The sequence below is a fragment of the Mus pahari genome, chromosome 4 (genome assembly GCF_900095145.1).
Source record: "Mus pahari chromosome 4, PAHARI_EIJ_v1.1, whole genome shotgun sequence".
NCBI classification, from domain to species: domain Eukaryota; kingdom Metazoa; phylum Chordata; class Mammalia; order Rodentia; family Muridae; genus Mus; species Mus pahari.
This window is the reverse complement of record NC_034593.1, coordinates 80,312,086-80,337,427: the sequence shown is the minus strand read 5'-3', so window position 1 is coordinate 80,337,427 and position 25,342 is coordinate 80,312,086. Positions and strand designations below refer to the sequence as shown.

Below are 25,342 nucleotides of genomic sequence, written 5' to 3'. Positions count from 1 at the left end.
CCTCCCCTTCCCTTTCTTTTCTTTTCTTTCACTTTCTTCCTTTCCTCCCCCCTCCTCCTTCCCCTCTCCCTTCCCCCTCTCTCTCTTTGGATTTTTCAAGACAGGCTTCTCTGTGTAGCTCAGGCTGGCCTGAAACTCAGAGATTCCTTGTCTCTGCTTCCCAAATGCAGGGATATCGCTGGGGCTAATGGCATGCACCACTAGACCAGCTCTTTCTTTTTTATGGCAAGGTCTCACTCACAGTGTAGCTCTGACTGATCCAAACTTGCCATGTAGACCAAGTTGACCTCAGCCTTGAACTCTCAGACATCTGTTCACCTCTGTCTCCAAAATGGGGGGCATTAAAGGCGACCACCACCTCACCTGTCTCTTTATAGGGTTTTCTATCAAGGGAGCTCGGTTGCTGGATCATGGCGTGAGAGGATGCACTGTAACAGACAGCTCGGTGGTCTGGGAGGTTTCCGGAGCCCAGACAGATGTGGTGTAGGCTGGACTGTGGGAGGACACCACAGCAGTCACTGTGAAGGCTGTTGACTTCTCCAAATCATCCGCAAAGTCCCGTTTTCCAGTTGCCAAGGCTTACTTTGTGTTTTTCTTCCCCAGAGGTGTCAAATGGCACGGTGACAAGCCTGCCAGGGGCCACGGTTACCCTGGTTTGTCCCGGGAAGGAAGCAGCAGGCAACGTTACCATTCACTGGGCATACTCTGGCTCACAGAACAGAAAATGGACTACCACGGGAAACACACTGGTTCTGAGGGCCGTGCAGCTCAGCGACACTGGGGACTATTTGTGCTTCCTGGGTGATCACCTAGTGGGGTCTGTGCCCTTGCTGGTGGATGGTGAGTTGTGCCCTTGGTGTCCTTGGAAGTGGCTCCAAGGGTAGCTTCAATGTCCTCTGCATTCCAGAAAGATCCTCTGGCTGATCTTTTAAATTTGTCATTTTTGGCTCAAGAGTTTCAGGAAAAGGGCCACCGCTCGGCCTGTGCGTGTGGCCGGCCAGCGGTAGAAGCCATCTGGCAGATTTAATAGCTCTGGACTCCCAGCCAGACACCTGGGCTTAGCGACTGCTAACTCCCTCAGATTCTTTTGGCAAAATAAAGTGAACTTTGTCACTTTTCCATGTTGCAAAGAGAAAGTAAGTGCTTGAGGGCTGAAGACTGCCCAGCACCCCTGAAACACACGAGACTCTCAGAGGGTGCACCCCACCAAGGATCGGCAGGTTAAGGGCTCCCTCAGCTCCAGTGGAAATCCTGCTCTCAGCCACGGTCTTCCTTATGTCCCGAGTAGTCCTTCCAGTGTCCGTTTGTCCAGTGTCAATATAGATGAGGCCCCAGGTGCTCCTTTTTCAACCCTTTAGAGCAGCGGTTCTCAGCCTTCCTAGCGCCGCGGCCCTTTCATACAGTTCCTCACGTTGTGGTGACCTCCAATCATAAAATGACTTCCATTATTACTTCATAACTGTAACTTCGCTACTGTTATGTAGATGTAATGTATCTGGTTTTTTGGAGAGAAAGGTTTGCCGAAGGGGTCGCGACCCACAGGTTGAGAACCACTGCTGTAGTCAGCCCTTTCTGTGCCTGGGACTCCTTGGCCAGTATGTCCCTGGGGAGTCCGTGTCATTTGTGGCTCTGAGCTGAACCAGGTAGTCCCCTCAGCTGGGGGTGGGGGTGGGGGTGGGGGTGGGGGTGGGGGTGGGGGTGGGGGTGATGATGCAGAGAGCAGGTCTGCTTGGAGGCCTTGCACCCCCTCATCCTGCTGTGTCTCTTGCAGTTCCCCCAGAGGAGCCCAAGCTCTCCTGCTTCCGGAAGAACCCCCTTGTCAACGCTGTCTGTGAGTGGCGACCGAGCAGCACCCCCTCTCCAACCACGAAGGCTGTGCTGTTTGCAAAGAAAATGTAAGTGGCCGGTGGGCTGCGCGCTCCCATCTAGTTGATGCTAGCTGGTGTCCTAGAGCCAAGGGAAGAAGGGCGGAGCCCTCCAGGCAGCCGTTGGTCTGAGTGGACAGGGACCTTTTAATTTTTCTAGATTTATTTTACTTTAAGTGTATGGATGTTTTGCCGACTGCATGTGTGTGCACCAGATGCACGCCCATTGAATCTCCTGGAACTAAGGTTAGAGGTGGCTGTGAGCCACCATGAGGGCGCTAGCAGTCGATTCCAGGACCCTGTGCAGGAACAACAAGAGCCTTCTTTAACTACTGAGCCATCTCTTCAGCCCAAGGACAGATGTTTTATCAGTAGAAAGTTTTTCCAAGTCTGTCTTGTAACATGTGTAAGGCCATGTTTTGATTCTCAGTTGTTTCAAAAATTAAAAAAAGAATAAAGAAAGAAAAAGAAAAACAATCCTTAGGAATAAAGGAACTGGGCCCTAGGCTCAATTCAGTTTACTTTTCCCAATAGCTATGGGAAATGCACGCTGAGATCCAGTGAGACTGGTTAATTTGCTTGAGGTCATCCAGCTAGGAAGTGGTTCTAAGTGGTTGGGAAGGGAACCCAAGCCTTTTCCATCCAAGTCCAAAGGTTTGGGGTTCTGGGGGCTTGGAGTGAGGCTGACAGGGTTGCTGCCCTACAGGAAAGGGACAAACGGCTCTGGGGGCTTGGAGTGAGGCTGACAGGGGTGCTGCCCTACAGGAAAGGGACAAACGGCTCTGGGGNCGGCTCTGGGGGCTTGGAGTGAGGCTGACAGGGGTGCTGCCCTACAGGAAAGGGACAAACGGCTCTGGGGGCTTGGAGTGAGGCTGACAGGGGTGTTGCCCTACAGGAAAGGGACAAACGGCTATGGGGGCTTGAATGAGGCTGACAGGCTTCTATCAGTACATTGGCCCTGTGCGCATCATAAAGACAGGATACAGAGAATGGTCATGGGTAGGGGGTGAGGTGCGGCCCATCCAGACTTTTGCCTGTTAGAAGATGGCATGGAGACCTGGGGCCAGGGAGGTAGAAGAAGTGTAATATAGCACGCTAGAGAAACTGTAGTCTCCACCCACAAGACACGCCTCTTACGCCTAGATATTTCCAATAAAGTTTGAGTGGTCAGAGTGTGGTATTCCTTCTTATGGGTCCTTCTTATGGGTCCTGGTAGTTACTACCAGTCAAACATGGCCCCAGAATATTACGTGGAAATTCCCAGAAGTAAACAAAAGCATGATTTAAATTGGGTCATTCTAAGTAACCCTGCCCAGATTGTGAATTAGCTCCAGCTACCTGTGCTGTTCCATGGAACTCCTGATCATCTGGTTACCAGTATTTGTGCTCATCAAGCCTGGCCCTAGGACAAGATCAGGCAGTGATCAAGAGCTAAAGAGAACAAAACATGGGCTGGAGAGATGGCTCAGCGGTTAAGAGCTCTGACTGCTCTTCCAGAGGTCCTGAGTTCAAATCCCAGAAACCACATGGTGGCTCACAACCATCTATAATGGGGATCTGATACCCTCTTCTGGTGTGTCTGAAGACAGCTACAGATAACTTATAATAAATAAATAAATCTTTAAAAAAAAGAGAGAGAGAGAGAACAAAACATGAGAGCCAGAGGTTCACCTAGGAGCCTGGCAGTACTCCAGGGCATGGGGAAGACATGGTGCACCAGGGTAGGCCCTGCTACTCTGAACCCTCAGGTCTGTCACTGAAGGGTCTTGGAAATACCCCTAGCACATGGGGGAGAATTTCCACATTATAAAAACAGTGTGGCGACCAGCATGGGCTGAGCCCGAGGATCTTATCTGAGTCTGAGGTTGCTCGCTTGTTTTCTAGTGGCAGGGAAAGTGGAAGTGGGTGAGATCTCAGGTTTCCGGGTCCACTGGGGTGGTTTCTGACTTCCCTTGGCCATCTTCAGTCTTCGGAGTTCTTTTCTGTTTTCCCCATCCCTCCTGTTCCCCTTCGTGTGTGCTTTGGTGATTCGCCAGCGTTTCTGCTGTATCACCTGAGGGCAGGCCTTTTGTGCCCTGGGACAGCGAAGGGCGTTTCCCATTCATTTCTGTATCCTTTATAGTTGGAAGAGCAAGACCCAGGAAGGGAATGAGACCAGAGGGGCCTTCTCCTCCACCTGTCCCTCACTGGCTGGGCTCTGCCAAAGATCCTACCAGTTGGGCACTAATGCCTTTAGCTTTACTATTTTCTAGGGAGAAAATAAACACTTGGGTTGAAAATCGTGCTGAGAGTCACAGACACTAATAGGAGCAGACACTGGCTGAGTTGCAGCCTGAAAGCTAGAATCAGTTCTCAAGCTTCCAATTCCTGAGCCAGACTTCTTTCTCTTGAAAAACAAAGAAAGGGGGCTGCAACCCTGTAGGTGGAACAACAATATGAACTAACCAGTACCCCCTGAGCTCGTGTCTCTAGCTGCATATGTGGCAGAAGATGGCCTATTCGGCCATCATTGGGAAGAGAGGCCCCTTGGTCTTACAAACTTTATATGACCCAGTACAGGGGAAGGCCAGGGCCAAGAAGTGGGAGTGGGTGGGTAGGGGAGCAGGGGTGGGGGGGGGGAGGGTATAGGGAACTTTCGGGATAGCATTTGAAATGTAAATAAAGAAAATATCTAATAAAAAAATCAAATTCTATCAAAAAAAATTTTTTTGCTAGAACCTTTGTGCCCTTTCTCTGTTGCGTCCCACAGCAACACCACCAACGGGAAGAGTGACTTCCAGGTGCCCTGCCAGTATTCTCAGCAGCTGAAAAGCTTCTCCTGCCAGGTGGAGATCCTGGAGGGTGACAAAGTGTACCACATAGTGTCACTGTGCGTTGCAAACAGTGTCGGAAGCAAGTCCAGCCACAATGTAGATTTCCACAGCTTAAAAATGGGTAAGCGAGCTTCTCCCCCCCCCCCCAGCTGCTTCCTTTACTTCCTGATCTATGACTGGGAGAGGCAGGGAGGATGTGCAGAGGGGCTTGGGAGCTGGGTCTTCTGGGGCATTGCTGATAAATAGATGGGGAGAGCAGGGTTCTTCCCAAGATGAACATAAGGTGCTAAGGGGTGATCCTGTGAGTTTTTGCTTAGCAGGTGCAAGGCTCTGGGGTCTGTTTCCACTAAATAAATAGAATTTTAACATTTCTGGGGAGTGGTATATGCCTAACCGTCGGGATGTCTGCAGAGCCTTTGAGAGTCTCCCCTGTACCGTGCTTGCTACCCCACAGAAGCCCTGTTCCCTCTCCACAGTGCAGCCAGATCCACCTGCCAACCTTGTGGTATCAGCCATACCAGGAAGGCCTCGCTGGCTCAAAGTCAGTTGGCAGCACCCTGAGTCCTGGGACCCGAGTTACTACTTGCTGCAGTTCCAGCTTCGATACCGACCTGTATGGTCAAAGGTGTTCACGGTGTGGCTGGTAATTCATTTCCTTTGTTTGAAGATACTGTTTCACCCGCCTGGGACTCACGACCATGCACCTTCCTTAGCCTCCGAAGTTCCCAAGTGCTGTAACTAAAGTAGTGAGCCTCCAAGCCCGGCTGAGATCTAGATGGAAGCAGGAAAATGCCCCAGGGCTGAGGGGGTAGGAAAGAAGTAAAGTAGGTTCTGGTCTAGCTTCGCCCTCCCATCCTTCAAGGTCTCCGGCGAGCCATTTAACTTGATGAGCCGTGGCTAACAGTGCCAGGCCAGACTCCTGACCCGCCTAAGAAAAATGCTGAATGCCAGATTCTGTCACCTACAGTGGCTTCAAAATGCTTGAGAAGGACTCAGCCCCCTGGGGTGGTGTGAGCCTCTGCCAAGTGGAAGCAGGCTGGTCAAGAGTGCCCTCTCCCTGTAGCATTGCCTCACAGGGGCCACTGGGACTCATCATGTCTCCATCCTCAGCTCCCGGTGGCCCAGTACCAATGCGTCATCCATGATGCCTTGCGAGGAGTGAAGCACGTGATCCAGGTCCGTGGGAAGGAGGAGCTTGACCTTGGCCAGTGGAGCGAATGGTCCCCAGAGGTCACGGGCACTCCTTGGATAGGTACGTGGGTCTACGTGGAGGGAGGATGGGACAGCTTTCAGCGTATGAGTCTATCAGCCGTCTTGTACTGTATGGCAAAGCAGGCTAAATCAGTCAGTGCACGCACTTCATTTCAGTTCGTCGAGAAAGTGCTTCATTCAGTCCAGGCAGCCTTGGAACTTACTATGTAGTCAACATGACCTTGAATTTCTGATTCTCCTGCCTCTGTCTCCTGAGTACTGGGTCATTCTGTGTGCCACAATACCTGGCTCTGTTTGCCCAAGTCTGGTAGGTCGTGTGTGTGTGTGTGTGTGTGTGTGTGTGTGTGTAGCTGCCCATGTGTTTGACAGGGGAGCTCACTGGATTCTTTTCTCCTTACACACTATACGTCTTATGTCCTTCTAGTAGGTGAGCCTCGGGTGAGGGCAGCAGGGAGGGGGCAAGGGCAGAAGGATGGGAGGAGCTCCAAAGGATTATAGGCGTGGTTAATTGACTAAGGCTATCTTCGGGAATCAACAAAGTAATAATGCTTTGAGGGACATAATGAAATCCCCCAAAGCACGTGCATGGTCGGTCGCCTTTCACTGCTATGACAAAGCTCTGGGTTTGAGGTGAGGCAGAACATCACTGCAGAGAAGGGATGGCAAACCCGAACTGCTTACCTCCCGATGTGGAAGCAGAGAGCAGGAGCGTAGACTATGACAAGGGTGTACCCCGTGACCCACTTCCTCCAACTAAGCCCCACCTCCCAGTTTCCATCTCCCAGTAATATCAAACTGTGATTCCAAGTCAGGTGTGTTGGTGCACATCCTTGATCCCAGCACTGGGTAAGCAGAGGCAGGTGGATCTCTGTGAGTGAGTTTGAGACCAGCCTGGTCTACACAGTGAGTTCCAGGACAGCCAGAGATACAGAAAAATCCCTGTCTTGAAAAACAAAAAAGACGAAGCTCACAATGTGTGAATGTTGAGTATATTTCAATCCAAACCTAAGGACATGCCGCTGACAAAGCAGAAATTCCAGGGCGACTCAGGAGATAATAATGGTAATGCCAGTACCATCCTCTGCACAGTATGGACACACACACACACACACACACACACACACACACACACAGACATACACACGCAGACATACACATGCAGACATACACAGACACACAGACATACACACGCAGACATACACACAGACACACACAGAGACATACACACGCAGACATACACACACACAGATACACACACAGACACACAGATACACAGACACACACACACACACACACACACACACACACACACACACACACACGGTTTTTGTTAGACCCTAACCCCTACTGTTCCCTTTGCTGCGCTATGGAACGCAAAGCTTTATACATGATAAAGTATTCTACCACTGATCTGTATCCTTGGCCTGGCCCAGAAACAGCTTCTTCTAAAATTTCTTTTGGCTGAGTGTGGTGGTGGCAGAGGCAATCTGTGAGTTCAAGGACAGCCTGATCTACATAGTGAGATCCTGTTTCAAAACAAACAACTACAACAAAAACTCAAGGTTTTTTATTTGTTTGTTTGTTTTTTATTGTGGTACACTGTGCATGGCGTAAAGTTTACTTTTAAAATTCTTTTGCAGGAGATTTTTCAGAAGGGCCTCATTATGTTTTCTGCCCTTGAACTCTGGTTTTACATGGCCTCCTGAGTACTGGGATTATAGGCGTGAGCCACCATGCCTTGTTATTATAACTGTTTCTGTTTGTTTGGTGTTTGGAGGCCAGAGGTCAATCTGCTGTGCTGTTCCTTGTATACTACACCCATCGGGTTTTGCTATAAGCTTTCCCAGTGGCCTGGGGCAGAGAGCTTCTGGGATGCTCCTGGCCCATCTCCCTAACCATCTGTCCCAATGCTGGGATCACACAGCCAGCCTCCCTCCCGTGCCTGTTCTGTTTTTTCCTAACATGGATTCTGGGACATTGCGCGTATACCGCCAGCCCTGTTTTAATCACTGTTCGGTGGTGTTAAGCACGTTCGTGGTGCAGCCCACCAGTGTCCACCATCCATCTCCACATCATTTGCATCTTGCAGAATTGGGATCCTTTGATCTTGAACATTCATTTCCCATCCCCATCCCTTCCCTAGCTCCTAGGACGTCCACCCTACTTTCTGTTTCTGAGTTTGACCACCTTAAACACTTCGAGTAAGTGGATTGTACGGAACCCTTTTGTCTCTGACTTACCTCACTTAGCACAGTGCCTTCAAGGTCTGTTCAAACTGGTGTGAGCTAGAATTTCCTTCCTGTTGGAGGCTGGGGAGTGTCCCATTGTACACAAACATCATGCTGCATTTCCCCGAATTTGACAGTGGATGCTTGGGCTGCCTCTGCCATTTGGTGTGTGGCTGATATTGCTATGAGACAGGGCATTACTGTTTCTGACCTAGAGTGCACAGTGTAGATCAGGCTGGTCTCAAACTCATAGAGATCCACTTGCCTCTGCTTCCCAAGTGCTGGAATTATAAAGGTTCCACTTTTCCTTCAACTTATCAAAACTGGCATTCTGTCTGTTTGTCTGTCTGTCTGTCCTCCCCCTCTTCCTGTGTGTGTGTGTGTGTGTGTGTGTGTGTACATGCGCTCGCATCAGGAGTTGGAAGCCGTGCACATAATACAGTTATCTTATACTTCAAGAAAACCTTTATAACTCCCTGTCATAGTCCCTCAGAGGGGACCTCGGGCAGGAGGAGGCACTTGGTCTAGAAGCCCACTGCCTCAGTTTCCCTGCTTTAGGAAACAAATTGACAGGAGAAAGTGGGGGAGGGGAGTCCAAACCCACACCCCCTGGTAGCTGTGGCCACCTCACCTGGCTTAACGTCCTTTCTTTGGAGGTCAGCTTCAGCTCTGACTCCTTTTAGGAGTGAAAAGGTTGGGAGGTTAGAGGGAAGGTGTCTGACGATATCTCCTCTCCTGCTGGGGGCTTCGGCAGGAGATCACGTTAACTATCAGGACTGGGGATGCTCCAGCAAGCTGAGTCCTCTCCATAGAACCCTCATGGGGCTTTTTCAGGTTCAAGGGTTTTGGGCTCTCTCCTCAGTGCGCCTCCCCCACTCTCGTCCGTCCCCCTGTGCCTTTTCTGCACTCTTCTCAAACCTTCCATCCCCTGTGCTCCACCGCAGCTGGCACACAGTGCTTATTTGGTGTGGAATGGATGGTCATGGATCAGATAGCTGGCTCTGTCCCTTGTGACTATGACTTTGGGGAAGTACCTGTCTCAACCCCAGTTTGGTTATTTGTCACTTAGGAGTACTAACACCTGCCTAAAAAAAAAAAAAAAACAACCAAACTCAGCACCCGCCTTGAGACTTCAGTGACCTGGAAAGCGGAGTTTACAGAGCAGGTTGTGAGATGGCTTTCAAACCCAGGACTCCACTCCTCCTGCCTCCAGCCTCCCTAGTGCTAGGATTATAGGAGTACCCCCCAGGCCGGTCCCCCCAATTTATACAGTGCTGAGGGTCAAACTGAGCTACACCCCTAGATCCAAAGTTGGTATTTTAAAGTTTTTAAAAACGTTCACTTTTGGAGCCAGACAGACTTGGTTTAAGCCACCTTGGGAGCTGAGGGGACGCTTTCCTGGGGACAGACAGAAGACTGTCAGGGCTTGCTGTCTGCCAGCCTCGGTCCAGGTTCCGGGAAAGGGAAGTAGACAGTGATGGAGCAGAGCACTTGGTGTTTTCTGGCACGGGACACACCTGCATGGGCACACACATAAAAGCACACACACATAAGTGCGCACACACTCACACATACACATGGGAGTAATAAACGTGCAAAGTTACAGCTTTATCACTTTCTATTAACTTTGAGAAAGTCATTTTCCTTTTTCTTGCCTCAGTTCCCCCCACCTTTACATGTTTTAAAGATGTATTTATTTTCAGTATGTGGTGTGCACGTGAATGTAGGAGTGGGGGAGACCTTCCAGGCACGGAGTCTCTCCTTCCCCAGAAGCGAGGGGGTGGTGTTCTGACTTATGTGAGGCACCTTGCTGGCACTTCCCATGTTGATTTGTTTTAAGTTTTATTTGATGTGTATGGATGTTTTGCCTGTGTGTATGTAAGTGTGCCACATGTGTGCCTGGTATCCATGGAGGTAGAAAAGGCACTGGGTTCCCTGGAACTAGAGTTACAGATGATTTTGGGCTGCTGGGAACTGAACCTAGGTTCCATACAAGAGTGGCAAGTGCTCTTACCTGCTGAGCCATCTCTCCAGCCCCATTCCCCATCTTTAAAGTAAAGATTACAGTCATGTGTGATGGTTCACATCTGCAATCAAGCACTTGAGAGGTTAAAACAGGAGGATTGCTTTGAGTTCCAGAGTTGCCTCGACTTCAGAATGAGACACTGTGTCAAAGATCAAAACAGCAATGACAAAAACACTGGGCATGGTGTCCTGTGCTTGTAATCCCAGCGCTTGGGTGACAAAGTCAGGAGAGTTAACCTAAATTTGGGGTCAGCCTGAATTATATAGTGAGTTCCAGGGCAGTTGAACTAAATGTGAGACTTTGTTTCAAAACCGAACATCAACCAAAAACAAAAACAAAACAACAACAACAACAACAACAACAACAACAAAAAACCCTCTCACCCATACAGAACCTGTGGGGAGCCTGGCATGGTGTTTTACACTTGTAATCCCAGTATTCAAGAAAATTGAATTTGCTGGGTAGTAGCGACACACACCTTTAACTCCAGCACTCAGGAGACAGAGTCAGATGGATTCTGTGATTTCAAGGCCAGCCTGGTCTATAGAGGACATCCAGGGTGCACAGAGAAACCCTTTCTCACCCCCTCTCCCAACAAATAAAAAATTTAAAAAAATAAAAATAAAGTTGAATACAAGGTCAAAAGTCAGCTTGTAAGTTCTAAGCCATCATAGGCTATAGAGAGACCCTGTCTCCCAAAGACAATCCATCCACTCACACATGTACACAGTCCTAGTGGGACTCAATGAGGCTTGTTGCCAGGGTTTCAAGGGCTTGAAAAAGTTCCATATGATGTTGAACTTGGCTGGGTCTAAGGAACCTCTGGGCCAAACGGCCATCAGTGCTTGAACCTATTTTCCAATTTACTGCTACCCCTATCACCTGGTTTTAGCTTTGAATCTAGCACCAGCCAACCCCATGTTCTGTTGTCCTTCATACACCCTTCTGTACACACCCTTCTGTACACACCCTTCTGCACACACCCTTCTGCACACACCCTTCTGCACACACCCTTCTGCACACACCCTTCTGCACACACCCTTCTGTACACACCCTTCTGCACACACCCTTCTGCACACACCCTTCCTTCTGTGTACACCCTTCTGTGGGTTGAACTCATCCCGTTATGCTAAGTTGGGAGGAGCACAAAATGTTTGAGGTGTTGGGTCCTTGCCACAATTAGAAGTTCATTTCTGAGTTAATTTGCTTTGTGAATGTAGACAAATTACTTCCCCTCTCTGGGCCTTCTTTCAACACCTCCAGCGTTGCTGTGTGCTTGTCTCTTCTGGAGGTGGTGGAGCCCATTGGAAATTCTCTCCCAAGAAGTCACAGGTCACCCTGTCCTCTGCCCCTCAGTGATTATGTTATTCTCCAGAGTTGGGGACGCTGAAAGTCTTATACTTGGTAGTATTTTTAACTTCTTAGTGGAAAAAAACTCTGAGATGACGAGAGATTCTGAGTCATTCCATCCCTTGCCTGGCGAGGTTCAGAGCTGGTCCCTCAGGCCCTATTCTGGGCCTGCCCTCAAGTTTGATTTCTGTGGAACGCAGTTCCCATGAAGGGAGTGGCCTCCGCCACAGCTGTCCCTGACTCCTTCTTATCAGGGTGTCTGGCTGATCCCAGGCACGAGTCACTTCATATATTTTATTGCAGAAAGGCAAGCTCAAGGAATTACTGTTTAGAGTGCTCATATCTTGCGATGTATATCACCCTGGCCTTTCCCTTTCTGTATATATTTTGCAATATATAATATGTGATAGTATAAACGAGTTTTAGAAACTTCGCATCAAAGCATGTGTTTTGTTTTTTGTTTTTTGTTTTTTTCTGAGACAGGGTTTCTCTGTGTAGCCCTGGCTGTCCTGGAACTCACTCTGTAGATCAGGCCTGCCTCTACCTCCTGAGTGCTGGGATTAAAGGTGTGCACCACCATGCCCGGCTGCATGTGTTTTTTTTAATATGTTATATTATGTCTTCAATGTTTTTCTAAAATCCATATTTTGAAGTATTTATTTATGATTTTAAAAGATTTATCTCATCTTTTTTCATTGATTTTTTTTCATTTTTATCTTGTTTTTGGGTGTCCTGCTTACACCTATGGCTGTACGCCATGTCCATGCAGTGCCTGCAGAGGGTGGTCAGATGGACTGAGGAGGCATGGGAGTTGCAGAGGGTTGGGAGCCACCATGTGGGTGCTGGGAATCAAACCTGGGTCTTCTGGAAAAGCAGCCAGTGTTCATAAACACTTACAACTTGATTTTTTGTTGTTGTTGTTGTTTCTGAGACACCATTTCATTGTATAGCCCTGGCTGGCTTGGGACATTCTAAGAAGACCACGCTGGCTTCTAGTTCCCAAGTTCTGGGCTTAAAGGCATGCTCGCTGAACCTTTATTTTTAGTAGATACAGAATAAACAGGCATAGTTGTGGAAACATGTAATATTTTGATGCACATTTACATCATGTAATGTGAAACAGTGTTGGAGAGTTCTGGATTCTTAGCATTCTGCTTTTTAAAAATATTATGGATTTTATTGAAAAAAAATTTTTTTGAGACAGGATCTCCTCTGTACCAGCCTCAAACTTGAGGCACTCCTCCTTGTGGGCTTCCTGAGTGTTAGTTAGGGTTACAGGTGGCGCCCTTCCCTGTGTGGTGTGATGCTCTGGGTTGCTCTGACTGGGTTCCAGGGTCCATGAGTCACTAACCCTTTCTTCTACCAGCAGAGCCCAGGACCACTCCGGCAGGGATCCTCTGGAACCCCACACAGGTGAGCTTGCCCCCAGAAAGGGCCAGGGCATACACTGCTCCAAGTCTGTGGTCTCAGTGCCAGCTGAACCTTCCAGAGGTGTGGCTGTAAAGTGCCACCTGCCTGGCCCTGGTGGCTACTGTTTCATCCCGAAGTCTTTGGATACCACTGACAGCTTAGTCTAAGACCAGATTCAATTTATCTTAGCCCTCCCCTGTGGCAGCCTGGTATCATGAAGTATTGGAAAGCGGATTACGGCTGAAGCTGCTTAACAAATGCCTTTACTAATCCAATTTCCCACCTCTCTCCTGAGTGGTCCTTAATTCCCTCAACAAGAAGCTGGAGTCTTTGTTCCTCTGCTCCGAAAACACCAAGAAGGAAGCAGGGGTCTGGGCCTCACACACAGGGCTATGCAAGGCCGTCCTAGAAGGGCTCTCCTCAGGGGGCTTTCCTTGGGGGCTATCTGGTGTCTTCATAGGCAAAAGGCAGATGAGCTCTTGCCTCTCTCTCAGGCCAGAGAGTTCCAGGTAGGTCCTAGGGGAACTGACACTAACTGAGACTGGCCACCCATTCCACTGTGGTGGGTGAAATCTCTCAGATCTAGAAGCAGATGGTAAGTTCACCTGGACTCAGAAATCTGCCCACCACACAGCTGGCTAGGGTGAAGTGCAGGCAGGGTGCTAGGACTGGGAGGCTACCGCCGTGCCTGGCAACAGACCTCATGGACAGTGGCTGTGTTTACCAAGCACATCCTGTGTGGCTCTGGCAGAGACATGGGTGGAAAGAACTCCACCTGGCACAGGGGAAGTGGGCACACAAATAATACCAGTGACAGATAGGCGGTCGATGAAGGTCAGGCACAGAGAGGTTCATTCAGGACACAGAAAGGAAGTGGTGGCTTTGTGGAAGATGTGTAGAAGTCCCTATGAAGGCTGGGCAGGCTGATGGTGAGGGTCATCTCTCCTAGGTCTCTGTTGAAGACGATGACAACCATGAGGATCAGTACGGAAGTTCTACAGAAGCGACGAGTGTCCTCGGTAAGCGCTAGTGTGTCTTGCTATTCCTCTGGCCTGCAGAGAAGCTCTCACGTGGACACTTAGCAGCCGATCAGAGGCAACGATCTTCCATTGCTTTATATAAGTCTTCGCAGTCCTGGGGACTGAACCTAGGTCCTCATGCTAGGTGAACCTGCCCCTGGTGAGCTACAGCACCAGCTTGCCTGTCGTTGCTTCATACGCTCACTTGCCGTTGTTTGCCAAGATACGATGAGTCCCGTGCGAAGAGTGGCACAGATCAGGAAGCTAATGCGGTCAGTCCACAGTACGTCTGAGTAGGCTATGAGCGTTGTTGCTGGAGACCGAAAAGGAGCGTCCATGGAAGGGAACCTGTTTACATAGCTGCACTGGCTCAGCCAAGAGCGAGTGGCCTCTCTTTAGGGACTAGGCAGGAAAGGGACTCAAGAAAGGTAGACAGAACACTCTGGCCAGGAAGGGAGATCTGTGGGGAGTCCTGCGGGAGGAGGGACATGGTATGTCTGTGGCTTGACTGCCAAGTTGGGAATAGGCCAGAGATGATACCCCAGTGGGGAAATTGCCTCCAAATACTTATTGAAAGTCCCTGAGTGTCCCTGACTCGGTCCCAGTGATCACCACAGAGTCCTAGGAGCCTCCGTCTCTCATGTGCTTTCTGCCTGGAGCCGGGGTAAAGGATACTGGGAAAGCTGCTCTGAGCATGAATGGCCCTTTGGTTGGCTGCAGTGGGCATCAGCCCCGTATGAGCCCTTGAAAGGTGCAGTCTCCCTCAGTCACTGCGCGAGGAGTCGGTGCAGTGCCTCTTCAGAGTTCTGCTGCCATCCAGGGCTGCTCGGCTTCTAGTATCTGCTGCCTGACTTTCTTTTCCCTCTTTCCTTCCTTTTGTCCTGTCCCCCTTCCCCGTCCCTTCCTTTTCTCTATCATTCCCTTTCCCTGTCCACAGCCCCAGTGCAAGAATCCTCGTCCATGTCCCTGCCCACATTCCTGGTAGCTGGAGGAAGCCTGGCATTTGGGTTGCTCCTCTGTGTCTTCATCATCCTAAGGTGAGATGGGTCCTGTACTGTACTGTACTGTACTAGCTCTGGGCTGTACTGTACTCTTGCATCTTAGCTTTCATCAGAACCTAAGGAGCTTTACTCATTCATTTCTTCATTCAGCAAATTAACACGTAGCACGCTGAGTCCTAGGTCAGGTGCTGCAGGAGGCCAGGGGACAGGACGGGTACTGTGTAGTGAGGAAGCCAGTCGCTGACAAGGAAGTGCTGACATGGGCAGAGCTACAGTAGCACAGCCGTGGTGAGGAGGAGGAGGAGGAGGAGGACCGTGGCAGTGGCAGAGACTTCTAGCTCTTGAGGCCCTCAAATCAGCCCTGAGCTGGCCTGACAAGAAACGCACAGAACCACATCAGGCTGTGCTGAGCTCAGGGCTGTTCTTGTTCTGATCCTCATTTTCAGTGCTGGAGTTCGAACCCAGGGCTAGGCAGGAGCTCTGGCTTCCAGCTATGTCCCTGGCCCCAAATTATAATTTTCCTGTGAAGGAATGAAGGAGGAAATGAAAGCTGAAAGAGGCAATGTGGGTACACCTAGTAAGGAGCACAGGGCACAAAACCTGCTTATTGGATGGGGCCTTAAGGCTGCAGTCAAATTTTTTAACCAACCAATAAGGAAACGGCCCCAAGGGTTGTCCACGAAGCTAGGGCTGCATGACATGCCCTGTAGACACTAGCCTGTGGACCACGCCTACACAGGCTGAGGTAACCCAATTGGCCCTACAAGGTACTTACATGTGCTAATAGAGAGGCATGGAGACCAGTGTGCTTACCTGTGGCTTAGGTCAGACACTGGCTGCTGGCAGCCCCTGCAGCATGGAGGCACTGGCGGGGGAAGTGCCTGTGCTAAGAACACACCAGTAAATCATTTTCTACCTGCTGAGTTTCTACTTTATTCCATATAAGGCAGATTTATTAGTAAAAGAGGCCAGTTTGCTTGTTTTAGTTTAGTTTAGTTTTGTTTTTTCAGAGAGTCTTAGCATGAAGCCCAGGCTGGTCTCAAACTCTTCATCCCCCTGTTTCCACTTCCCAAGTGTTGGGATTATAGGCAAGTGATACTTGCCTAATAAAACTAGTAATTTCAAGTCAGGTCTGGTGGCACATGCCTTTGATCCCAGTGCTCAGAAAGCAGAGACAGGCAAATCTCTGAGTTCAAGGCCAGCCTGGTCTACATAGTAAGTTCCAGGACAGCCAGGACTACACAGAGAAACCCTATTGTCTTGAAAAAACCAACCCCTCCTCCCCGCCAACAAAATAAAACAAAACAACCTAGTAATTTCAAATAATGAAAACATCCTCTATCTTTTAAGACTCCCTAGCAAGAAAAGACTCTCACTTAGAGTCAGGGAGTTAAAAGCTGGCTGAGCTACAGCGACTGGGTTGCACGTGTGGTAGGCGTTGACGGTTTGCCAGTCGGGATAGCATAGTTTTAGAATATTTAGTTTATGTCCCGTGCTAAGTAGTTTTCTAAATATTTCTCTAGCAACGTTAGGGAAAATGAAAACAACTAAAATATACTACCACCAAAAGTTTGCCCTTCCTTAGGTGGAGGTCACAACTACAGGGATCAGTTCTCCCGGGAATGAGAAAACAGGCCTCTGCTAACAGTTATTTTCTGCTCATTTTCCTGGAATGGACTTAAACCATTAGCTGTACACCTTCAGCTTAAAACCCATCCATAAAAGCCAAGTGTAGTGGCACATGACAATAGTCCTAGCCCTGGGGAAGCTGAGGCAGGATGATCTCTGTGAATTCCTGTCCAGGGTGATCTGCATAGAGAGTTTTAGGGGGCCACCTAATGAGGGGCCACCTGACCCAAACAAACAGAGGAAAATAACCCAACAAAACAAACACAAACAACGTCATTTTGAACTAGTTACAATGTTCCATTCTGATATTTCTTAAGTTGCTGCTGGGTGGGATAGAATCCCAGGCCAGGGCAGCAGGAACACTGTGTGCTTAAGGCCAGCAGGAGCTACAGAGTAAAATCTAGTCCCCCAAATAAGTTAGTTAATGGTTTTGTGTTGGGCTGTATTGGTAGCCGTCCAGGGGAGCATGCCATCCACAGACTGCAGATTAGGCACATCTATTGGCCACGCCCAGCCTCTAGGTCCTGCTCATCTGTGCCCATGCTAGATGTAAGCATCTTCAACTGGTTTAGTGATTCTCAGAAAGAATGTTTCAAAGGAAAGCACGGTTCTCTAGTTTATCTTTTGTCTCACTTACTGTTCCATTACTGCGAGAAAACACCATGATCAGGACAACTTATAAAAGGAAGAATTTAACTGAGGGCTTGCTTCCAGTTTCAGAAGTTTAGTCTATGATGTTGGGAAGCCTGGGCAGTGGGTAGGTATGGTGCTGGAGCTGGAGCTGGCGCTGGAGCCAAGAGCTCCCTTCTGATCTGCAGAGAGATGGGGGTGGGGTGGAGGGGCTGAATATAGTGAGGGTTTTTGAACCCTCCTACACCTCCTCCAGCAAGGCCACATCTTCTAATCTTACTATACAGTTGCACTAACTAGGGAGCAAGCATTCAAACACATGAGCCAGTGGGGCCATCTTCATTCAAACCACCAAAGTCTTTCCAGTTACAGAGATTGTTTCTATATTATGTTTATAAGATCAGTAAGAGTTGTGCTTTATTACAGGTAATTTGCTAAGTGTCTAGAGCTTAATGAACGCTAGGCAAGTGCTCTACCACTGAGCTATCTCTCCAGCCCCTCTGCGTGTGTGTGTGTGTGTGTGTGTGTGTGTGTGTGTGTGTGTGTGTGTGTGTGTGTGTGTGTCTTTACGGTTACTTGCCACAATTGTTCTGTATATATAACTCTTAAATTCTGGGCTGGAGAGATGGCTCAGCAGTTAAGAACACTTACTCTCCTTGCATAGGCTCTGGGCTCTGAGCTGGTTCTCAGCACCTGCACTGAGTGGCTTACACCACCCACTCTAGCACCGGGGATCCAATACCTTGTTCTAGCTTGTATTTACAAGCACATACCCACACACAGGCACTCATACCTATGATTAAAAATAATAATAATAAAATCCCTCAAATCCTACCTTTTAAAATTATTTTCACTTTGTAAATATTTTCATGTTCTTTGTAAACTTCACATTCACTAGCAATAGGCTTCTTTTGTAAGTACAGATTCCCAGCTTAACTGTTCTCAGGCACTGGAAGATGTTTCGTTTTTACAAAACAGCACTGTGCTGGACATCTTTGTGCCTAAAGTTCTTCCATGCTTATATCATTGTCTTAGTCACTATTCTATTGCTGTGAAGATGCCATGACCACCACATTTAACTGGAGGCGGGGAGCATGGCAGCAGACATGGCAGGCATGAAGAAGAGGCTGAGAGTTACATTCTGATCCTTAGGCAGAGACAGAGAGAAACAGTGGGACTGGCATGGGCTTTAAAAACCTCAAGTACCACCCCCCCACCCCCAGTGACACACTTCCTCCAACAAGGCCACAACACCTCTAAATCCTTCTAATCCTTTCAAATAGTACCACTCCCTAGTGACTAAGCATTCAAATCTATGAGTCTATGGAGGCTGTTCTTATTCAGACCACCACAGTCATTTTTAGGGTCTGTTCCCAGAACATGAGTTCTTGGATCTGAACGCTTTTCAGTCCACGGTGTAGCAGCCTGTCCTCAATCCTCTCACAGAGAAAATTCCACTCAGTGACTGAGTACACTCCCCTTCACAACGACTGGGCTGTCTTCCTGCAGCCAACTAACATTCTGCAGATTGTTTACGTTGCTTGGATAACGGGCCAAGAGCCAACGGCTGATCCAGAGCCAGCTATCAATCATTTATCATAACAAGAACAAGGAATAGTCTGCTGGTTTCAAGCCCCCCCCCCCCAAAAAAAAATGCCCAACTCTTGTTTATGACATTGGCTTTCCCTCCCCCACCCTAGCATTTCCTTAGGTAATGGCAACTGATGGAATTAGGGGGGAGGGTCAGTACACAGCAAGTCAGCCATAGAGAAGGAAGTCAAAGGGAGGAGAGGAGGCCCTGGTTTTGCACGCCTCGCCAAGGGCCCCTTGGAAAGGAGCCCCATCATACCTTTGCAGATCTATATCTGCGGCTCAACTTTCTTCCAGCTGTCAGGTGACTCTCTCATGGTTATTGAACCTGGCCTCAGGCCTAGACATTGCACGGAGGAGGCTGTGAGGAGGGCGAGGCCTATCTCTTCTGGCTTACCACTGACTTTCCTGTCAGATGAATCAACACGTGCCCAGTGGTGCCCCTGTCAGAGGGTGCAGTCTCTCCCTGCTGCGGTGGGGTGGGTGGAGGTGTCAGGAGACTGAGGATGGTAGTACTGAACATAGAGGGCTGGATAGAGTGCTACTAGGGACCACACAGCCTGTCCTCTGCTGTCCACTGCAGGCTGTGGGAGTGATCTGCTCCTGACAGCCTTAGTTGGAACGAGTTCCATATTCTTTCCCCACTGAAAGAATATCCTCCGCTTTTTAAAAAATATTTATTTATTTATTTATTTACTTAATGTATATGAGTACACTGTAGCTGACTTCAGATACACCAGAAGAGGACATCAGATCCCATTACAGATGGTTGTGAGCCACCATGTGGATGCTGGGATTTGAACTCAGGACCTCTGGAAGAGCAGTCAGTGTTCTTAACTGCTGAGCCATCTCTGCCACCTCCCTTTTTTTTTCTTTTCTTTTTTTTTCTTTTTCTTTTTTTTTCTTTTTTTTTCTTTTTACATGAATGGATAGAGACCTGATGATGTGAGCCCAATAGACAGCCTCTGGCCCCGGGCAGATTGAGGATGTGTCAGGTGACTTTTGAAGTGTATAAAGGAACACTTCCATTTCTCTCCCTTTGTGAGTTAGATATGGTCTTGAGGTGGTTTTGAAACTCACCAGCTCTTCAGGGTATTGTGGGACCTCCGGGGGTGATGCGGGAGCCAGAAAGTCGGCATTTCTGTAAGCCTAACGTAGGCACACCTAGCCAACTGAGGCAGGCTGCTGCTGCTGCTGCTGCTGCTGCTGCTAGGGTTTCTCACCATGCCTTTGCCCTGGGAGGAGTCTAAGGCCTGTTTGTTTTTGTGTGTTTGTATAAAGACTCAAGCAGAAATGGAAGTCGCAGGCTGAGAAGGAAAGCAAGACGGCCTCTGCCCCACCCCCACCGTATTCCTTGGGCCCGCTGAAGGCGACCTTTCTTCTGGTTCCTCTCCTCACCCCACACAGCTCTGGGTCTGACAACACCGTAAGCCACAGTTGCCTGGGTGTCAGGGACGCACCGAGCCCTTATGACAGCAGCAACAGAGACTACTTACTCCCCAGATAATCGTCTGGATGGTACCTGGCAGCCGGCAGGGCACCGCGAGATCAGCACACAAGTTTCTCACTGCCGGTCCCGTCCACCTGGGTTGGGGTGGGGCGGGTGGGGCTGCAGTTTCACTAACCCACAAGAGCTCTGCACAGGTTCTGAGTGGGTGCAGACGGGTGCTGCGTAGACTCCGAAGGAAGGAAGGGGCTGTGAGGAACAAAGGCCATCGTGAAGAGAGCCTGCGAAGACTGAATGGAGACGCCCCTCAGCTCCACATCTGATAGTGGCTCACAAGCTGCACCCTCAGAAGGCCTCAGGAAGGGGCGCCAAAGGCTGCCCCAGCTCCCCCCAAGCTACCTTTTAGCTCGAACTCCTAAAGTCCAAGCACTTTGCCATTTTCTTTCCGAGGCCACTGAGGCCGGGCGGAAGCTTGGTTCCACTTTCCTTCTCAACATCTGGAAAGCAGCTGGGCCCGGCGGTGGTGACTAATATCTCAGGGCCGGATGGTTTACATGAGTGACAATTTCTCATAAGCAGTTTTTAAATGTGAATGACGACCCTAGGCACTGCTGGCTGGGGAGGCTTTATTTTCCTCTTCGATCTCAGGACTTCAGGAGAGAAGCAGAACGGAAGTAGAGAGCGTGTGGGTGTCCACTGTCCTCAAGGTACTTGAGGGAGGTACAGCCTGTCCCCCCTACTCTCCCAGAAGAGGGATGATGGTACGGGGTGCCTCTTCCAGGGCAGAGAGTACTACTTTACCCCAGTCTCGCCCACACTGGTTTCAACTGGACTGGAGCTACTAGGAAAGATGACATTCATGCAAAAAGAAAACTTGAACGAGCAAGAATGCACTTTCATTTTGGTTTTTAGAGAATCGTTGCCTGTTTCTCTCAAGAGTCTGGAAGAGGCCGCTCACTGAACGCTGGTGTATGAACCCTCACTGCCCCCTCGCCCCCCAGGGCCAAAGGCCAAGTCAAGTGAAAATCGAGAAAAAAAAACAAACCAAAAAACCAAAAAACCAAAAAAAACCCAACCCACTGTTTCCTATAACAGAAAAGCCTTTGGTTTCGTTTTGTATTTTGATTTTTTTTGTCTTAAAAAGTGTAAAAACAGCCTGTCTGAGCCCTGCTTCAGGGAACGAGCCTGTGAGCACTCCCAGGCGCAGGCAGGAAGGGTGTCTGCTTCCTGCTACACCTCACTGCCACCTCCTTGCTTTACGTTTGACTGAGTCGCCTCAGATGCTTTCCCCTGGGGCTTTGAGGAATCCAGTGATGTTAGTGGTCACCGAGGAGACCACAGAGCCACAGAGTGGTGCTTAGATAAAAGTGACTTCTGCAACCACAGCACCCTACACCTGCCGTCTTTCAGAACTATGCCAGTAACTTGCCTTTTCAGAAAATGCCACCGCCACGAGACAGGCAGAGCTCAGAAGCTGTCACCCCTTGCCCTCTGTTTGTCGGCTCTAGGGGCCACTGACCTAAGTGTTACTTATTTTACTTTATTTTATTTTATTTTATTTTGTGGGTTTTGTACATTTCAGGTCCCGAGGCTGTCGTAGATAAGGCTCTATAGGTTAAAAAAAAAAATCAGGCAGGTGTTCATGATATTTTATTTTTTTCCTTCTTTCCTCCTTTGCTACGTTTTTGGGACTCAAGGGTAGCAAAACTGCTGTGGAAGGGAAATTTATTAGAAATATTACAAATAGTGATCTTCAGGGGATCCGCACAGTTCTTCAGTCCCTCACAGGGCTCTGCCCGAAAGCTGTTACCCAAGCCAGGCAGAACAGGCGCTGAAGACTGAAATCCAGATTGCTCATTATCTCCCAGAGCTAAATAGCTTTGATCTCCAAGTTGTTATTGCTTTCACTATTGTTGTAACAGGATAGCCTCCCTTGCCCCCGTATCAAAAGGATGCTTTTTCCTTTTGACGTTTCATAAGCTAAGTCAATGAAGTCTGGGAAGTCTATCTCATCTGAGCTCCAGCTTCTTTCAGTTCACACAGGTGTAGCCCTCAGCTGCTTCTGGTCTCAAATCTGGTGAATAGGTGTCTCATCCTCGGGTCATTCTTACTGGAGTTTCTGCAACCCACAGGCTGCCTTGTCGACAGTACCACTTAACACCAGCATTCAGCGACCAGGCAGCCAAATGCCTGGTTTAGACAGAGATGATTTAAACATGATCTTTGTTGCATGGTAAAAAGAGGGAACACATACTGGTTCTAGTTCTAAGGTGATTTTTTGGTTTCTTCTGGCATTAGTGAAATAGCTTTAAACTATTTCAAGGGAGACACCTGGGCCACACCCATGACATTTGGTGACAGCCCTTTCTCTCCACGAGCCTTGTCTTCTCACCTGGCTGAAAGCTTGCACTGAATCTTTCCTATGTCCTTGGTGTCTTGGGAGAAAGGGGACCCGGTGTGGGCTTTACTGCCAGCATTGGCTTGGAGCCAGCGTGGAGCAGAGCCCGGCAGGGTGGGCCAGGGTTAGTTATGGTGTGCCGGTTTAAGGGATGCCTGGTTTGCCTGGTTGCCTGGGCTCCGAGCTGCAGAGTTTCCTAGCAGTTCTTTATGGCTGACCTCGTTGGGGAGGATTCCCACACTCAGCTGTAGGTAGAGGTGGTGAGAAGCCCGTTTCCCCCTTGGAGAGGCAGGATTATCCCAAGAGCCTACAGTGAGGTGTGGTGGGAAGGGGCAGGCCAGCTGGCTCGGGTCCTGCGGCTGGCGCTGGGGAGGGTCTGCCAAAGGTCTCCCCAGCCTCTGCTGCTAGTGTAGTTGGGTGCCAGTTCCAGGAAGTTTCTATGGCAACCTTAATGCTTATTAAGGAACACTGTCAGGTTTGTGAACATATGCTCAGATGGAGATCTTGTTTCCAGGGAAAGGGCTGGTACAGTGTGCAGCAAGCTGGGACAGACAGAAAGACTTCTGGCAAAAGATCCTATCTGTTAAAACAGGGTACCTCAATGCTACATGTTTTTGTCTTTGAGACAATGTTTTTAAGGCTTTTACACTCTGTTGCCTGTAAGTTGATACCTAAGACTTTCTGCAAAGTCAGTGTTTTTTTTAATGCCTTTTTGCCCCATTGTTTGCTTTAAAGTGAAATTTGTAACTGTTTGAAATAAATAATTTCTAAAGCTGCACTTGAGATGTACTTCTGCTTTGGGAACCTGTTCATTAAAAGGAAAACCTTCCTTCCCTGATTATCGAGGAGTAAAGAATGAGGAAGGCTAACTAAATAGGACTGTCTCTGAGGGCACAGCAACTCAGTCCTATAACCCTGACACTAGGAAGACAGAGGCAGGAGGATTTCTCCAAGTTTGAGGCTAGTGGGGCCTTGTATTTCACTTATACTACCCTCACAGACAGACAGACAGACAGACGCACACCACAAAACACGACACACACACACACTAGACCTGGGACTAGCAACTTCTCAAAAGGTTTTAGTTAGTGAATGTTTTCCCCAAACCAAAGCCTGGGATTTCTGGGAGGGGAGGCTCATGTGTCTGCCACGTTTGCATTGTTCAGCATTACCAGATAGAGGCATGTTAGAAAAGAGAAGGAAGGCCTAGGTGTCTACTAGACTATGGAGGTGAGAATGGGATCCTGAGAGCCATCGCGAGCTCTCTTGGTCATCAGATGGCTGAGTCTGTCCTCCACTGAAAAAGATCTTGGGCAAGAAAAACTTGGGACCCAGCCTTCTCTATGCTCCAAACAGAAGGAAACCCGTCATGTAGATGCTTTGCAGGTAAGAGTAGGGGTGGCTGCTGAGGACCAGCCTCAGCTTGGCCTGGGTTCTAAGAAAAGGGGTGCCTGGAAGCAGCAAAAACAAATGACTTGAAGTCAAATCGTGGGTCCAAGCTGGCTCTCTGGTTGAGACAGCTAGCTTTCTGCTAGCTGAGAGAGGCTGTTCTTTCTGCTAATAAACATTCTTTCTCCAAGCTCTCTGGACGGCTCGTGGGTTTTCTAGCCAAAGTCAGAAAAGCTGCTATAAAAAAAAAAAAAAAAAATTCTTGAATCTTCTAACCAAATCAGAAATCCTGTTTGAAATTTTCTAAAATTAATTCTAAAAAAAAAAAAAAAAAAATTCTTGAATCTTCTAACCAAATCAGAAATCCTGTTTGAAATTTTCTAAAATTAATTCTTGGGTTTTCCAATCAACATCAGAAAGAAAGAAAAAAAATCTCAAAGAACCGTGTTTGCTCTTCAGACAACCTTCTCTGAATAGCTGCTAGAAAACATTGTGAAAGAGCGATGTCGGCTCTCTAAGTAACTCTTGGTGGTCAGAAATCCCATTAGAAAAAAATTCTAAAAAACTGCGTTTGCTCTCCATGACTTCCTGGACTAAAATCAGGAATCCTGTTAGGAAAAAAACCTAGAGGAGCTGTGTTCCCTCTCCAGAGATCTTCAGACAGCTCGGCTCTCCTTGGCAGAGAAGAAGTCTGAGGACCGCTACCACTTTTTGCCACCTCTCATGCAGACCAAAAGCCTAGCTTTTTTATTTACATATCAATTCAGTTATTTATTCCAGGTTCCCTCTTGACCACCCCAGGGAATCCACACTCCGTGACCTTAGCCCCTTGAACTCATAGGAAAAGGATAGCAAGTACATTTTTTTCTCTTTTCTTAACATTGCAGAAGAATTCCGAGATCTGCCTGCCTCTGTAAATGTAGCTGGGTGGGACCTTGTCCTGGGAGTACCATCTCCCACCCCTCTTGGACCCAGGCAGACCCTGAGCTCAGGAATCTGCCTGCATTTGTGTCTGCCTGTCTTTGCGTCTCTCTGACAAGCCAGATCATAGTGCAACTGCCTCTGTTCCTGAAGCTTCTTCTTCTTCTTCTTCTTCTTCTTCTTTTTTTTCTTTTAATTTTTTTTGGGGGGGGAGACTGAGTCTTTATTTTTTTTAAAGATTTATTTATTTATTTATTTATTATATGTAAGTACACTGTAGCTGTCTTCAGACACCCCAGAAGAGGGCATCAGATTTTTGTTACGGATGGTTGTGAGCCACCATGTGGTTGCTGGGATTTGAACTCAGGACCTTTGGAAGAGCAGTCGGTGCTCTTAACCACTGAGCCATCTCAC

The 25,342-nt window shown here is 48.5% G+C and overlaps 1 protein-coding gene across 2 annotated transcripts in view; it reads left to right on the top strand.

Moving 5' to 3' along the window:
• The window catches only part of Il6r (interleukin 6 receptor), a 48,140-nt gene extending 24,728 nt beyond the window's left edge, over positions 1-23,412 (top strand). Inside the window, exons 2-10 of one of the 2 annotated variants that reach the window (XM_021196800.2) lie at positions 604-840; positions 1,772-1,895; positions 4,615-4,799; positions 5,155-5,321; positions 5,789-5,930; positions 12,864-12,907; positions 13,854-13,923; positions 14,861-14,960; positions 20,055-23,412. In XM_021196800.2, coding sequence (XP_021052459.1) covers positions 604-840; positions 1,772-1,895; positions 4,615-4,799; positions 5,155-5,321; positions 5,789-5,930; positions 12,864-12,907; positions 13,854-13,923; positions 14,861-14,960; positions 20,055-20,280 — 1,295 coding nt within the window. In that variant the 3' untranslated portion in view covers positions 20,281-23,412. Of the gene's footprint in view, positions 1-603; positions 841-1,771; positions 1,896-4,614; positions 4,800-5,154; positions 5,322-5,788; positions 5,931-12,860; positions 12,908-13,853; positions 13,924-14,860; positions 14,961-20,054 lie in introns of both variants that reach the window. The other variant, XM_021196799.2, reaches the window with a different exon arrangement.
• The last annotated feature ends 1,930 nt before the right edge of the window (positions 23,413-25,342 follow it).